This window comes from Danio aesculapii, chromosome 14 (genome assembly GCF_903798145.1).
Source record: "Danio aesculapii chromosome 14, fDanAes4.1, whole genome shotgun sequence".
Taxonomy (NCBI): Eukaryota; Metazoa; Chordata; class Actinopteri; order Cypriniformes; family Danionidae; genus Danio; species Danio aesculapii.
The window spans coordinates 3250824-3267214 of record NC_079448.1 but is presented as its reverse complement, the minus strand read 5'-3'; the positions used below and the strand labels follow the sequence as shown (position 1 = coordinate 3267214).

The 16391-nt window shown below is 40.6% G+C and overlaps 2 protein-coding genes and 3 pseudogenes across 2 annotated transcripts in view; all 5 read left to right on the top strand.

The window, feature by feature from the left end:
* LOC130240345 (putative protocadherin beta-18) overlaps positions 1-16391 on the top strand; it is a 287342-nt gene that overhangs the window by 12379 nt on the left and 258572 nt on the right. The window lies entirely within an intron of this gene.
* Positions 279-3370, top strand: LOC130241162 (protocadherin beta-15-like). Its single transcript, XM_056472882.1, has 2 exons — positions 279-2774; positions 3314-3370. Exons 1-2 carry the CDS (start codon positions 399-401, stop codon positions 3368-3370), a joined length of 2433 nt encoding a protein of 810 aa, XP_056328857.1. The 5' UTR covers positions 279-398.
* LOC130241159 (protocadherin beta-15-like) lies at positions 5110-7737 on the top strand (annotated as a pseudogene).
* LOC130241158 (protocadherin beta-15-like) lies at positions 8888-12027 on the top strand (annotated as a pseudogene).
* On the top strand, positions 12866-16249 carry LOC130241157 (protocadherin beta-16-like; annotated as a pseudogene).

The window sequence follows — 16391 nt, the reverse complement described above, 5'->3', positions numbered from 1 at the left end:
ACTGTGTTGCTTTTGGCTATTGTTTTGCTTACAAGCTACATTTCAAAAACAGTATAATATTCGCTGAATAAGCGTACAGCATCAGATCTTTGTAAGCGTTTCTAATCGTATCAGAGAAAGGAATTCCATGCAGTTTCTCATTTAAACTCAAAGTGTCGCTGTTCACCAGTAAACCCCTGTGTGATTTTCCTGCATATTTATCCGCCCTGTCTGTGATGTCAAAGACTGTGCTGCGCGTTCACCTCTTCTAGAAAATCGTCGACGGTGACTGGATTTATTTCTGCTTTATTTCTGACATATAATTGTCCATTTGCTTTCTTTTACACTGGTTTATCTATTCCGAATATATTTTCTCATTAATTCCTTCAGCAGTACAAGGATTTAGTGAAGCTGCGGAGATGTTTGTTCTTTTGTTCTTCGTGCTGATGGCGCACACCGCTAATGGAGACGTGAGCTATTCTTTCCCGGAGGAGATGAAACGCGGATCTGTGATTGGGAATATAGCGAAGGATCTCGGACTGGATGTGAACAGACTTTCATCACGTAAGGCTCGCGTTGATACTGACAGTAACAGAATACAATACTGTGACATAAATCTGAAAACCGGAGAGCTAGCCGTAGTGGAGAGAATCGACCGAGAGGAGATTTGTGAAAATAAAGCTACATGTGTTATTAAACAGGAGCTTGTGCTGGAAAATCCATTAGAATTACACAATTTCATTGTTAATATTGAAGACATAAATGATAATTCCCCACTTTTCAAAGAAAATGTAATTAAATTCGAAATTCAGGAATCAGCAGTCAAAGGTTCCCGTTATCTTTTAGAAGAGGCTCATGATGCGGATATTGGTATGAATTCAGTGCAGTCATATACACTTCAGAGCAACGAGCATTTTCTTCTTAATGTATTAACGCGGCCAAATGGAAGAAAATATGGCGAACTCGTGCTGAATAAAGAGCTGGATCGTGAGCAGCAGAAAGAGGTGACTTTAATTCTGACTGCGGTAGACGGCGGGACTCCACCGAGATCAGGTACTGTAGCCATACACGTCACTGTGCTGGATGCTAATGATAATGCTCCAGTCTTTAGTCAGGCCGTCTATAAAGTCAGTCTGCCTGAAAATTCTCCTGTAGATACTGTAGTGGTGACAGTAAGCGCTACTGATGCTGACGAGGGGCAGAATGGAGAAGTGACGTATGAGTTTGGTCATTTGTCTCAAAAAGTCATGCAGTTATTTTTTATCGATTCAGTGTCTGGTGTGATTAAACTAACAGGAGCGGTTGATTATGAAAAGGAGAGAACAATTGAGCTTCCCATTCAAGCTAAAGATGGTCAGGGATTATCGAGTTATTCAACCATATTTATAGATATTGTTGACATCAATGATAACGCACCAATAGTAATTCTTAAATCTCTGAACAGTCCTGTTCCTGAGAGCGCGTTACCCGGTACCGAGGTTGGCATAATTAATGTGCAGGACAGAGACTCTGAGAATAACGGACAGGTGCGCTGCTCCATTCAGCAAAACGTCCCATTTAAACTCGTGCCTTCAATCAAAAATTACTATTCTCTGGTGACCACAGTTGAATTAGACCGCGAGCTGCTCTCTGAATATAATATTACAATTACTGCTACTGATGAGGGCTCTCCGCCTTTATCTTCCACTAAGAATATTCACTTGACTGTAGCTGACGTCAATGATAATCCACCTGTATTTCAGCAGCAGAATTACAGAGCTCATGTGCAAGAAAATAACAAAGCAGGCTCCTCTATTTGTTCAGTATCAGCTACAGACCCGGACTGGAGACAGAATGGCACTGTAGTTTATTCTCTGTTGTCCTCTGATGTCAATGGCGCACCGGTGTCCTCCTTGTTATCCATTAACGGAGACACCGGGGTCATTCATGCCGTGAGGTCGTTTGATTACGAGCAGATGAAAAGTTTCCAAGTGCTCGTGTTAGCCAGAGACAACGGGTCTCCTCCTCTGAGCAGTAACGTGACCGTGAGTGTCTTCATATCGGATGAGAACGACAACTCTCCTCAGATATTTTACCCCTCACCGGAGGGAAACTCCTTCATGACCGAGATGGTCCCCAAAACTGCGCAGGCGCGCTCCCTGGTCTCCAAGGTGATCGCCGTGGACGCGGATTCTGGGCAGAACGCGTGGCTCTCGTATCACATCATTAAAGCGACTGATCCGGGACTTTTCACTATCGGTGTCCACAGCGGAGAGATCAGGACGCAGCGGGACATTTCTGAATCTGACAGCATGAAGCAGAACCTTATTGTGTCAGTCAGAGATAACGGACAGCCCTCTCTCTCAGCCACGTGCGCACTGTATTTACTTGTATCAGATAACTTGGCTGAAGTGCCAGAACTGAAAGACATGTCTCATGACGAGAGCAGCTCCAAACTGACGTTTTATTTGATCATCGCGCTGGTGTCCGTCTCCACTTTCTTCCTGACCTTCATCATCATCATCCTGGCCGTGAGGTTTTGTCGCAGGAGAAAGCCCAGACTGTTGTTTGATGGAGCTGTAGCCATTCCCAGCGCGTATCTGCCTCCAAATTACGCAGAGGTGGAGGGCGCGGGAACTCTCCGCAGCGCGTACAATTATGACGCATACCTGACCACGGGCTCGCGCACTAGTGACTTCAAGTTCGTCAGATCTTATAATGATGGCACGCTGACTGCTGACCTGACTCTGAGAAAGACTCAGTCTTCTGTGGATGATCTGGAAGGACTCGATGCAGAAATGAATGATTCCTTTCAGGTAGGACCATATCTCTAAAAACTATTTGGTAGAATTACTTAAGTTTATTTTTGTTTATTAGCTCTCTCGTAATTTTCTTGACAGATCACACGGCTCTGTCAGATCCTCTGTTACTGGAATTCTTTTCAACAGTTATGAAAATAATTGTATTAAGTGCTGTTTTTTGGTCATAGGAATGCAGTTGTTTTAACGTGGCTTTAATTTGCATATTGTTTATTTTCACTTGTTTATTTATTTTATTTATTTTATTTATTTATTTATTTATTTATTTGTGTATTTATTTATACATAAAAATACATGACATGATTTTTATTTATTATTGTTTTAGCAATCAGTTGGGATTTAAGTACACGTGTTGCCTAAACATGAAAATTACCTAATTGTTTATTTTCCTCAATGTGTTTTTAAAGATTTATGCTTTTCTTTAATCTGTTGAAAAATATATCTTTTGTAATAAAAAAAATACTGTTTGCTTGCACCTATCAGAATATATAGTATTTTTGTCCATTGTGGAGGTCAACAGCTGTATCCCATTTCAGAGGCTGTATCCTCCGAAGGATGCATTCGAAGAGCGCTGCGTCATCGTGACGCGATGAAGGCTGTCTCATTTAAAAAAAAAAAATAATAAAATTCGAAGGCTCCTTCAAATGCAGCCTCAAAAGCGTCCTTCGTTTTCCAGGTAATGAAGGACACAACCTTTGTGGCCTCAATCATCCCAAGATTCATTGCGCGATGAAAACGGCAAGACCTTTTTAAAAGAATACTCTGGATTAAATGTATGAATTAGGTTTTATTTACTTGGAGATCTAAACACATGTTAGAAAACAAAGAGAGTATGACATGTTTTATAAATGATTTTATAGACAGTTTATATTTTTATGTGCATATGTACGGATCAAACTAAATATATTTGCAGCTTTTTTAAAACCTTACTTTGCCTTTAGATCGCCTTAAATAATTTTTAAAATTACTTTGGGGAAAAAAAAGTCATTACAAATTTTATTACAGCTTATTAACAGCAGCTGTTACTGATGTTAGGTGACGAGTCTCGTCCCCTGTGGGTGAAATTGTCTCATTTCAAAACGCTCGGTTCGGCTTGTGTGGACTTCGAAGCACTCCCCTTTGAAGTCTGCATTATTGGGAGGATGCTGCCTCTGAAATGACACACAGCTAATGGCTGTTAACTACCAGAGTTTTATTAAATTGTCATTCTTGTATTCAACAGAAGAAAGAAAATCAAATAGGTTTTGGACAAGTGAGGGATGAGTTAGTGATGGCAGAATTTTAATGTTTGGCTCAACTATCCAACGCAATCTCACGGCAATTCGTAACTTTTTGATTCAGTGGCTAATTCGTATGAATATGTACGATCTAATTAGTATAATTTAGGACGATTTGCTGCGTCATTACCAATGACGGTTTGGTTTAGGGGTGTGGTTAGGTGCCACGCCTCTTTTTTAAAATCGTACATTTTCGTACGACTGAACTCGTGTTAGCCACTAAACTGACAAAACGTAAAATACTTGAGCTATCCCCTTGTCAAGTTAATTTCAACAACTTTTAATATTTTTTCTGTGTGGATTCGGCAGTTTTTAATTCAGTCTATGATTTAGTTGATTGTTTACATATCTCTTAATGCTCCTGTGTTACGTGCAATTTAATAAGGGTAAAAAAGTCGGATGTCAGACATTCGGCTGAGTGAGATCTTTTTCAAGTCATTTTAGTCTGATTGTAAATGGTATAGTGTTTCTTTTTTTCTTTCTTTTTTCTTTTTGGAAATGGCACGCGCACACTCAATATATGTCTGTTTTGCTTCATGATGATGTCTTAAAATATGTATAAAAATATTACATCTTTGAAGAAATGCTTTTGGTTCGTAAGTCGTTGTAAATGAAGTCATTTGCTTCAAGCATGAATGTAACTTGAGTGATGCTGGTTTTCCCGGTCGCTGTCCATGGTGCTGCAGTGGTGTTTATTTTGGTATTTGGATATTTAGTTCAATATTTTTAGTGCTCTAGCATTCCACAGCTTTTTTACTTAGATTAATATGCACACTATGGTTAATTTATAATCTGCAGGGTTTCTGGTTTTTGTTTTGCTCACAGGCTACAGAACAAAATCTCTATGTTTTAATTCCTGAATAAACAAAAAAACAACATACCTTTGTAAGCTTTTCTAATCATATCACAGAAACGAATTCCATGCAATTTCTCATTTAAACTCACAGTGTCGCTGTTCACCAGTAAAACCCTGTGTGATTTTCCTGCATATTTATCCGCCCTGCCTGTGATGTCAAAGACTGTGCTGCGCGTTCCCCTCTTCTAGAAAATCGTCGACGGTGACTGGATTTATTTCTGCTTCATTTTTTGACTTAGAATTGTCCATTGGCTTTCTTTTACACTGGTTTTCTTTTCTGGAAATATTTTCTCATTGATTACCCAAGCATTACAAGGATTTGGGGAAGCTGCTGAGATGTTTATTCTTTTGTTCTTCGTGCTGATGGCGCACACCGCTTATGGAGACGTGAGCTATTCTTTCCCGGAGGAGATGAAACGCGGATCTGTGATTGGAAATATAGCGAAGGATCTCGGACTTGATATGAAAAGGCTGTCATCTCGAAAAGCTCGCATTGATACTGAAGGTAACAGAAAGCGATACTGTGACATCAATCTGAATACCGGAGAGCTGACCGTAGCGGAGAGAATCGACAGAGAAGGGCTTTGTGGAAAAAAATCATCATGCGTTCTTAAACAGGAGCTCGTGCTGGAAAATCCTTTAGAGCTGCATCGCTTTATTTTTAATATTGAAGACATAAATGATAATTCACCGCAGTTCAAAGAAAATGTAATTGATTTTGAAATTCAGGAATCAGCAGACAAAGGATCTCGTTACTTATTAGATGAGGCTCATGATGCGGATATTAGTATGTATTCAGTGCAGTCTTACGCGTTGCAAGAAAATGAGCACTTTCTTCTCAATGTATTAACGCGTCCAAATGGAAGAAAATATAGCGAACTCGTGCTGAATAAAGAGCTGGATCGTGAGCAGCAGAAAGAGCTGACTTTAACTCTGACTGCGGTAGACGGCGGGACTCCACCGAGATTAGGTACTGTAGCCATACACGTCACTGTGCTGGATGCTAATGATAATGCTCCAGTCTTTAGTCAGGCCGTCTATAAAGTCAGTCTGCCTGAAAATTCTCCTGTAGATACTGTAGTGGTGACAGTGAGCGCTACTGATGCTGACGAGGGACAAAATGGAGAAGTGACCTATGCATTTGGTCATTTGTCAGAGGGATTATTGGATATATTTTCTCTCAATTCGTTGTCTGGAGAGATTAAACTTACAGGACTGATTGATTATGAGGAAGAGAGTTTAATTGAACTACCAGTTCAAGCCAAAGATGGTCAAGGGCTCGCCAATCATTGTACTGTATTATTAGATATTGTTGACATCAATGATAATACCCCTATAATAATACTTCAATCTTTGAACAGTCCAGTTCCCGAGAGCGCGTTACCCGGTACCGAGGTTGGCATCATTAATGTGCAGGACAGAGACTCTGAGAATAACGGACAGGTGCGCTGCTCCATTCAGCAAAACGTCCCATTTAAACTCGTGCCTTCAATCAAAAATTACTATTCTCTGGTGACCACAGGTGAATTAGACCGCGAGCTGCTCTCTGAATATAATATTACAATTACTGCTACTGATGAGGGCTTTCCGCCTTTATCTTCCACTAAGAATATTCACTTGACTGTAGCTGACGTCAATGATAATCCACCTGTATTCAAGCAGCAGAATTACAGAGCTCATGTGCAAGAAAATAACAAAGCAGGCTCCTCTATTTGTTCAGTATCAGCTACAGACCCGGACTGGAGACAGAATGGCACTGTAGTTTATTCTCTGTTGTCCTCTGATGTCAATGGCGCACCGGTGTCCTCCTTTTTATCCATTAACGGAGACACCGGGGGTCATTCATGCCGTGAGGTCGTTTGATTACGAGCAGATGAAAAGTTTCCAAGTGCTCGTGTTAGCCAGAGACAACGGGTCTCCTCCTCTGAGCAGTAACGTGACCGTGAGTGTCTTCATATCGGATGAGAATGACAACTCTCCTCAGATATTATACCCCTCTCCGGAGGGAAACTCCTTCATGACCGAAATGGTCCCCAAAACCGCGCAGGCGCGCTCCCTGGTCTCAAAGGTGATCGCCGTGGACGCGGATTCTGGCCAGAACGCGTGGCTCTCGTATCACATCATTAAAGCGACTGATCCGGGACTTTTCACTATCGGTGTCCACAGCGGAGAGATCAGGACGCAGCGGGACATTTCTGAATCTGACAGCATGAAGCAGAACCTTATTGTGTCAGTCAGAGATAACGGACAGCCCTCTCTCTCAGCCACGTGCGCACTGTATTTACTTGTATCAGATAACTTGGCTGAAGTGCCAGAACTGAAAGACATGTCTCATGACGAGAGCAGCTCCAAACTGACGTTTTATTTGATCATCGCGCTGGTGTCCGTCTCCACTTTCTTCCTGACCTTCATCATCATCATCCTGGCCGTGAGGTTTTGTCGCAGGAGAAAGCCCAGATTGTTGTTTGATGGAGCTGTAGCCATTCCCAGCGCGTATCTGCCTCCAAATTACGCGGAGGTGGAGGGCGCGGGAACTCTCCGCAGCGCGTACAATTATGACGCATACCTGACCACGGGCTCGCGCACTAGTGACTTCAAGTTCGTTAGATCTTATAATGATGGCACGCTGACTGCTGACCTGACTCTGAGAAAGACTCAGTCCTCTGTGGATGATCTGGAAGGACTTGATGCAGAAATGAATGATTCCTTTCAGGTAGGACCATATCTCTAAAATCTATTTGGTAGAATTACTTAATTTAGTTTTTGTTTATTAGCTCTCTCGTAATTTTCTTGACAGATCACACGGCTCTTTCAGATGCTCTATTAGGACTGGAACTCTTTTCAGAAGTTATGAAAATAATTATTTTAAGTGCTGTTTTTTGGTCATGGGAATGCAGTTGTTTCTGACGTGGCTTTAATTTACATATTGTTTATTTTAATTTATTTCGTTATTTATTTAATTATTTATCAATTAGCTTTCGTTTTTTCTCTAGCCAGTAGGTTGATCTTTAGAATTTGGAGCTGTAAATTTTGTATGTTAGCGATAATTTAGATTTTTTTTCCTCTTTGTCAGTTCATGTTATGTCATTTGAACAATTCATGCAAATAATCCTCTGTGCAATAAGTCTGTCTTCATGTTTCTTTTTTTCTTGAAATGTAGCCTATCACTTGCATTAATCTATAAGGTTTTTATTAATTTTTCTATTGAGTAAAATCTTTTAAACGTCATCCTTAATCTGACTGGTAATTGGCTGTTTTTTGTTGTTGTTGTTGTTGGAAATGGAGTGAACAAGTGCTCACGCTCACACAAGACCTTCTCTGCATCTTTCTTCCTATATATAGTCTCAGACTATTGAGGCTAAGTAGTGCAGTTTTATTCCTATTTGCGAATCGTTTCGTATATATGCGTAAGCCATCAAAATGTAAGTGGAATGGTTCAGGTTTTCCGGTTGCTGTCCATGGTGCTGCACTAGCTTTTTCTCATGGTGTTTGGATATTTTTCTCCTACAAATTGTTGCTTTCTATCCTTCTATAGGTTATTTATTTCTTTTGAATGCTGTATATTGCTCTTTATCTCTCTCTCTCTAGAGAGTGTCTCTGCTGGGTTATGTTTTGCTTCTTATTTGCATTATAAAATGAGTATATTTGATGAATTTCAGCCGTTTTTGTGCTTTATTCTATGAATTTCTTCTCTTAGGACTATAAATATCTTGCAGTTTCTTATTTAAACTCAAAGGGTCGCTGTTCGCCTGCAAAACCACAAATATCTTATATGTTCACATTTCTCCACCCTGCTTGAGATGTCATATACTGAGCTTGAAGCTCGCAATTCTAGAATGACCTCGACGGTGATGGAACAATATATCAGCCATTGAGTAGGATTGTTTTAGAATTATTTGTTTATTTGATGCTTAACTGTTTGGGTTTTTTAGGATTGCGTTTCTGAAGCATTGCAAACGGTAGACTAAGCTGCGGAGATGTTTGTTCTTTTGTTTTTCGTGCTCCTGGCGCACACCGCTAATGGAGACGTGAGCTATTCTTTTCCGGAGGAGATGAAACGCGGATCTGTGATTGGAAATATAGCGAAGGATCTCGGACTGGATGTGAACAGACTATTATCACGTAAGGCTCGCGTTGATACTGATAGTAACAGACTACAATACTGTGACATTAATCTGAAAACCGGAGAGCTAGCCGTAGTGGAGAGAATCGACAGAGAGGAGATTTGTGAAAAGAAAGCTTCATGTGTTATTAAACAGGAGCTCGTGCTGGAAAATCCTTTAGAATTGCATAATTTTATTCTTAATATTGAGGATATAAATGATAATTCGCCACAATTCAAAGAAAATGTGATTAATTTTGAAATTCGCGAATCAGCAGACAAAGGATCTCGTTATTTATTAGATGAGGCGCATGATGCGGATATTGGTATGAATTCAGTGCAGTCATATACACTTCAGAATAACGAGAACTTTCTCCTTAATGTATTAACGCGTCCAAATGGAAGAAAATATGGCGAACTCGTGCTGAATAAAGAGCTGGATCGTGAACAGCAGAAAGAGGTGACTTTAATTCTGACTGCGGTAGACGGCGGGACACCACCGAGATCAGGTACTGTAGCCATACACGTCACTGTGCTGGATGCTAATGATAATGCTCCAGTCTTTAGTCAGGCCGTCTATAAAGTCAGTCTGCCTGAAAATTCTCCTGTAGATACTGTAGTGGTGACAGTGAGCGCTACTGATGCTGACGAGGGACAAAATGGAGAAGTGACCTATGCATTTGGTCATTTGTCTCAAAAATTCATGCAATTATTTGTTATCGATTCAGTGTCTGGTGTGATTAAACTAACGGGGCCCGTTGATTATGAAAAGGAGAGAACAATTGAGCTTCCCATTCAAGCAAAAGATGGTCAGGGATTATCGAGTTATTCAACCGTATTTATAGACATTGTTGACATCAATGATAACGCACCAATAGTAATTCTTAAATCTCTGAACAGTCCGGTTCCCGAGAGTGCGTTACCCGGTACCGAGGTTGGCATCATTAATGTGCAGGACAGAGACTCTGATAATAACGGACAGGTGCGCTGCTCCATTCAGCAAAACGTCCCATTTAAACTCGTGCCTTCAATCAAAAATTACTATTCTCTGGTGACCACAGGTGAATTAGACCGCGAGCTGCTCTCTGAATATAATATTACAATTACTGCTACTGATGAGGGCTCTCCGCCTTTATCTTCCACTAAGAATATTCACTTGACTGTAGCTGACGTCAATGATAATCCACCTGTATTTCAGCAGCAGAATTACAGAGCTCATGTGCAAGAAAATAACAAAGCAGGCTCCTCTATTTGTTCAGTATCAGCTACAGACCCGGACTGGAGACAGAATGGCACTGTAGTTTATTCTCTGTTGTCCTCTGATGTCAATGGCGCACCGGTGTCCTCCTTTTTATCCATTAACGGAGACACCGGGGTCATTCATGCCGTGAGGTCGTTTGATTACGAGCAGATGAAAAGTTTCCAAGTGCTCGTGTTAGCCAGAGACAACGGGTCTCCTCCTCTGAGCAGTAAACGTGACCGTGAGTGTCTTCATATCGGATGAGAATGACAACTCTCCTCAGATATTATACCCCTCTCCGGAGGGAAACTCCTTCATGACCGAAATGGTCCCCAAAGCTGCGCAGGCGCGCTCCCTGGTCTCCAAGGTGATCGCCGTGGACGCGGATTCTGGCCAGAACGCGTGGCTCTCGTATCACATCATTAAAGCGACTGATCCGGGACTTTTCACTATCGGTGTCCACAGCGGAGAGATCAGGACGCAGCGGGACATTTCTGAATCTGACAGCATGAAGCAGAACCTTATTGTGTCAGTCAGAGATAACGGACAGCCCTCTCTCTCAGCCACGTGCGCACTGTATTTACTTGTATCAGATAACTTGGCTGAAGTGCCAGAACTGAAAGACATGTCTCATGACGAGAGCAGCTCCAAACTGACGTTTTATTTGATCATCGCGCTGGTGTCCGTCTCCACTTTCTTCCTGACCTTCATCATCATCATCCTGGCCGTGAGGTTTTGTCGCAGGAGAAAGCCCAGACTGTTGTTTGATGGAGCTGTAGCCATTCCCAGCGCGTATCTGCCTCCAAATTACGCAGAGGTGGAGGGCGCGGGAACTCTCCGCAGCGCCTACAATTATGACGCATACCTGACCACGGGCTCGCGCACTAGTGACTTCAAGTTCGTCAGATCTTATAATGATGGCACGCTGACTGCTGACCTGACTCTGAGAAAGACTCAGTCCTCTGTGGATGATCTGGAAGGACTGGATGCTGAAATAAATGAATCTTTTCAGGTAGGACTACACAAAGTTTTTCCTTTAATAGTTTTTATTTAAAACATTTTATTTTAAAATCAAACAAACAAGTGTTTTTGTTGACATCATTAATCCATGTTTTTATGTAAAAGTACAACTATCATAAGTACACAATTTCTTACTTTTTAACTTTCACATTTTGTTCCATTTGTGGTCGTTTCCATCATTACCCGACACTTAAGGTTTTGTACATCAATGCCCATCTGTGAAAAATTGAAGCTGAACATGCACATTGCTTATCTGTAGTCGCATTGTTCCTGATTCTAAATGATTTCATTTCCTAAATGTTATCAGTCAGTTAAGATCATCAAAGTAGCTCGTGTAAACTTGTGGTTTCCAATGCCCTGTTCATTGTTGGTGAGATTCTCTATCCTCTTATTCAATTTATTTTGGTACTTGAACTGCTTGTTTTTCGCTGTGCATTTCATATGAAATAAAGTTTTATTATCATCAAAAATGACATGCTTATTATTGTGATCGCTTCTTACGTATACGTTTAGCAAAAGGGGCGTTTACCTACTTGCGTTCCATCGTTTAATATCGGTAAGGTTTCTTCACATGATGGATGTATATTGTGTTTTTAACGAACATATGATCTTAAATATCAAGCTTGTTTTTCTTTTTAATTAATTAACTGGTATCAGTAAGTTGTCATAATTAAAATCTGTTGTGTTACTATTGTCCCTTATAGATTGCTGAAGATTGTGTTTTTGTGATCTTGAAGAACTTTAGGTGGACATGAAATCTTCTTTAAGTAGTAATGAAGTATTTATTTTAAGCTGAGTTCAGGGTGTAAAAGGACATTTATAATTTGACTAACTGTCATCGCTGACGACAAGCACGTTAATATATTGAGGTTATGAGGCTCATTGAAGGGATTTTGGCACAAGGACATTTCTGAGGCTCAGTTTAAAGATTGTGTATTTGTTCTAGACATATATGATTACCTGCCACATATTTGGTGTTTTTATTAGTTGTTTTTATATTGTTTGTGACCTTAAAAATTCAGAAATTGGACACATTCAGTTTACAAATCGTTTTTAAAGCATGCTATCTTGTCGTCTGAACTCAGTTTGTCTCCCCTTGATTCTGATTTTTTTTTTTTTTTTTTTTGTCAACCAGTATATGAAAACATATTGTTTTAGGCAGTTTTGTATTTTTCTGATGATCCTTTATGTGAAGCTTGGCTTTTAAAATGAGCCAAATACCTATTTCAGGAGTTTTAAACATCCTTTTAGTAGGAACAACTAGCAGAGCAGTTGTCATGTTGCTGTCCATGGTGCTGCACCGGCATGTTCCCTTTCATTTCTATGATTTTACTTCTATAATTCAGTCTTCGTAGCACTGTTTTAATACCATATATGTCGTGTTTTAATTATCTACACTATTTAAATAACACTTCTGGACTTTCTTATTTCCCAAAATAAGTTTAGGTGTAAATCTATCAGAAACAGAATTGAAATGCAGTTTCTAATTTTAACTCAAAGTGTCGCTGTTCACCTTTAAAACCCTGCATGTCTTCTGCATGCCTTTCTCCACCCTGCTTGTGATGTCATACACTGGGCTTTGAGCTCTTCTCTCTGAAAGTCGTCGACGTTTGGCTGCCTTCAATTTATTTCTAATTCTATGAATTTACATTTAATTTGTTTATTATTATTACACGTTTGCTTATGTGGTACTGCGTATAATAATGTCTTGGGCGTTTCAACCGTTCTGTGTTGCTGCTGAGATGTTTGCTCTTTTGTTCTTCGTGCTGATGGCGCACACCGCTAATGGAGACGTGAGCTATTCTTTCCCGGAGGAGATGAAACGCGGATCTGTGATTGGAAATATAGCGAAGGATCTCGGACTGGATGTGAACAGGCTTTCATTTCGTAAGGCTCGCATTGATACTGAAGGTAACAGAAAACGATACTGTGATATTAACCTGAATACTGGAGAGCTGACCGTAGCGGAGAGAATCGACCGAGAGGAGATTTGTGGCGACAGGGCTTCATGTGTTTTAAAATTTGAGTTCATGCTGGAGGATCCATTAGAGCTGCACCGTGTTTCACTGCAAATTCAGGATATTAACGACAACTCGCCTGTTTTCTCAAATGATTTGATTACATTTGAAATTAGGGAGTCTGCCATCCGAGGGACTCGTTATCGTCTGAATGCGGCTCATGACGCTGATATAGGACAGAATGCAGTGCAGAAATACAGTCTACAGAAGAATGACAATTTTCAGTTGGCTATAAATTCAGATGTGCACGGGGAAAAGAATTTAGAATTACTGATAGAGAGAGAGCTGGATCGTGAGCAGCAGAAAGAGCTGACTTTAACTCTGACTGCGGTAGACGGCGGGACTCCACCGAGATCAGGTACTGTAGCCATACACGTCACTGTGCTGGATGCTAATGATAATGCTCCAGTCTTTAGTCAGGCCGTCTATAAAGTCAGTCTGCCTGAAAATTCTCCTGTAGATACTGTAGTGGTGACAGTGAGCGCTACTGATGCTGACGAGGGACAAAATGGAGAAGTGACGTATGCATTTAGTCGTATCTCTGACAAAGCTAAAAAGTTGTTTTCACTGGATAAAAATACAGGTGATATTCGCATTGCAGGTGCACTTGATTTTGAAGATGAAGCAGTATATGAATTACGAGTTGAAGGTAAAGATGGATTTGGTTTATCTAGTGACGCAAAAGTTGTAATAAATCTTGGAGATGTTAATGACAATGCTCCTGAAATCCGTTTGAAATCTTTGCGTAGTCCAGTTCCTGAGAGCGCGTTACCCGGTACCGAGGTTGGCATCATTAATGTGCAGGACAGAGACTCTGAGAATAACGGACAGGTGCGCTGCTCTATTCAGCAAAACGTCCCATTTAAACTCGTGCCTTCAATCAAAAAATTACTATTCTCTGGTGACCACAGGTGAATTAGACCGCGAGCTGCTCTCTGAATATAATATTACAATTACTGCTACTGATGAGGGCCTCTCCGCCTTTATCTTCCACTAAGAATATTCACTTGACTGTAGCTGACGTCAATGATAATCCACCTGTATTTCAGCAGCAGAATTACAGAGCTCATGTGCAAGAAAATAACAAAGCAGGCTCCTCTATTGTTCAGTATCAGCTACAGACCCGGACTGGAGACAGAATGGCACTGTTGTTTATTCTCTGTTGTCCTCTGATGTCAATGGCGCACCGGTGTCCTTCTTTTTATCCATTAACGGAGACACCGGGGTCATTCATGCCGTGAGGTCGTTTGATTACGAGCAGATGAAAAGTTTCAAAGTCCTCGTGTTAGCCAGAGACAACGGGTCTCCTCCTCTGAGCAGTAACGTGACCGTGAGTGTCTTCATATCGGATGAGAATGACAACTCTCCTCAGATATTATACCCCTCTCCGGAAGGAAACTCCTTCATGACCGAGATGGTCCCCAAAGCTGCGCAGGCGCGCTCCCTGGTCTCAAAGGTGATCGCCGTGGACGCGGATTCTGGCCAGAACGCGTGGCTCTCGTATCACATCATTAAAGCGACTGATCCGGGACTTTCACTATCGGTGTCCACAGCGGAGAGATCAGGACGCAGCGGGACATTTCTGAATCTGACAGCATGAAGCAGAACCTTATTGTGTCAGTCAGAGATAACGGACAGCCCTCTCTCTCAGCCACGTGCGCACTGTATTTACTTGTATCAGATAACTTGGCTGAAGTGCCGAACTGAAAGACATGTCTCATGACGAGAGCAGCTCCAAACTGACGTTTTATTTGATCATCGCGCTGGTGTCCGTCTCCACTTTCTTCCTGACCTTCATCATCATCATCCTGGCCGTGAGGTTTTGTCGCAGGAGAAAGCCCAGACTGTTGTTTGATGGAGCTGTAGCCATTCCCAGCGCGTATCTGCCTCCGAATTACGCAGAGGTGGAGGGCGCGGGAACTCTCCGCAGCGCCTACAATTATGACGCATACCTGACCACGGGCTCGCGCACTAGTGACTTCAAGTTCGTCAGATCTTATAATGATGGCACGCTGACTGCTGACCTGACTCTGAGAAAGACTCAGTCCTCTGTGGATGATCTGGAAGGACTCGATGCTGAAGTAAATGATTCCTTTCAGGTAGGATTACAATTTTCAGCTTAAATAATTTGGCGATTTTTAAATGCGTTTTCAGTAGTGCTGTTTTCCTCTATATTATTTTTTGTCACATCAGGTTGCTCTTTTAAATGCTTTATTATAGAAAAATATTTATTGTAGGTTTTACTTACATTCTAAAACAAAACTTTACAAATACATTTTCCCTGCCTTGTTCACGCATTAATATGTCAAATGGCTTTAATATTTATTTGCGGTCATTTTTATTAATATTATTATTATTATTATTGTTTTGAATTTGTTATTTTTGCATAGTTACTCTTTGGACGAATGTTAAAATTAAGCTCACTTTATTTAAAATTCATAATTTTGTTTGTATCTTTGGTGTGTGCACTTTTAATTGAGTTTGTGATGATGTTTATGCATTTCATAATTTTTTATATGTCTGCTTTATGTGCAATTTATGCAATATAAAACGTTTTATTATAGTATTATTTGGCCGAGGGAGATCTTTATACGTCCATTTAATCTAATCAGGAATAACAGTCTTTTATTGTATTAAAATGGAGATATCTTGCTTCACAATGAATTTTAAATAATATGGTATTGTCGTGCATCTTTGATCCTTGACAGTGTTTTATTCAATTATTTATTTAATTAATTATTATTTTTTGTTTATTGTTTGTTAACTCATTTTGTATGAAGCCATAAACAAAAACAAGCATACAAACAAACAAAAGAGACGGGTCGGGGTTTACCGGTTGCTGTCCATGGTGCTGTTCTGGTGTTTAGTCTTGGCGTTTGGGGTTTTTGCCTCAACATATTGTTGCTCTTTTCCTTTTGTGGCATTTGCGTTTTTCTTTCAGTTTGTTTACATGCAGTAGTTGTTTTATCTTACACTCTGTTGACAATGTTGCTACAGACTTTTTTGCTTATCGGTTACATAAAAAATTAATTCATCCCTGAATATACAGCCCTGTTTTGTGTGTTTGTCTGGGTGTCCGTGTGCGTGCTTCAACACTTGAT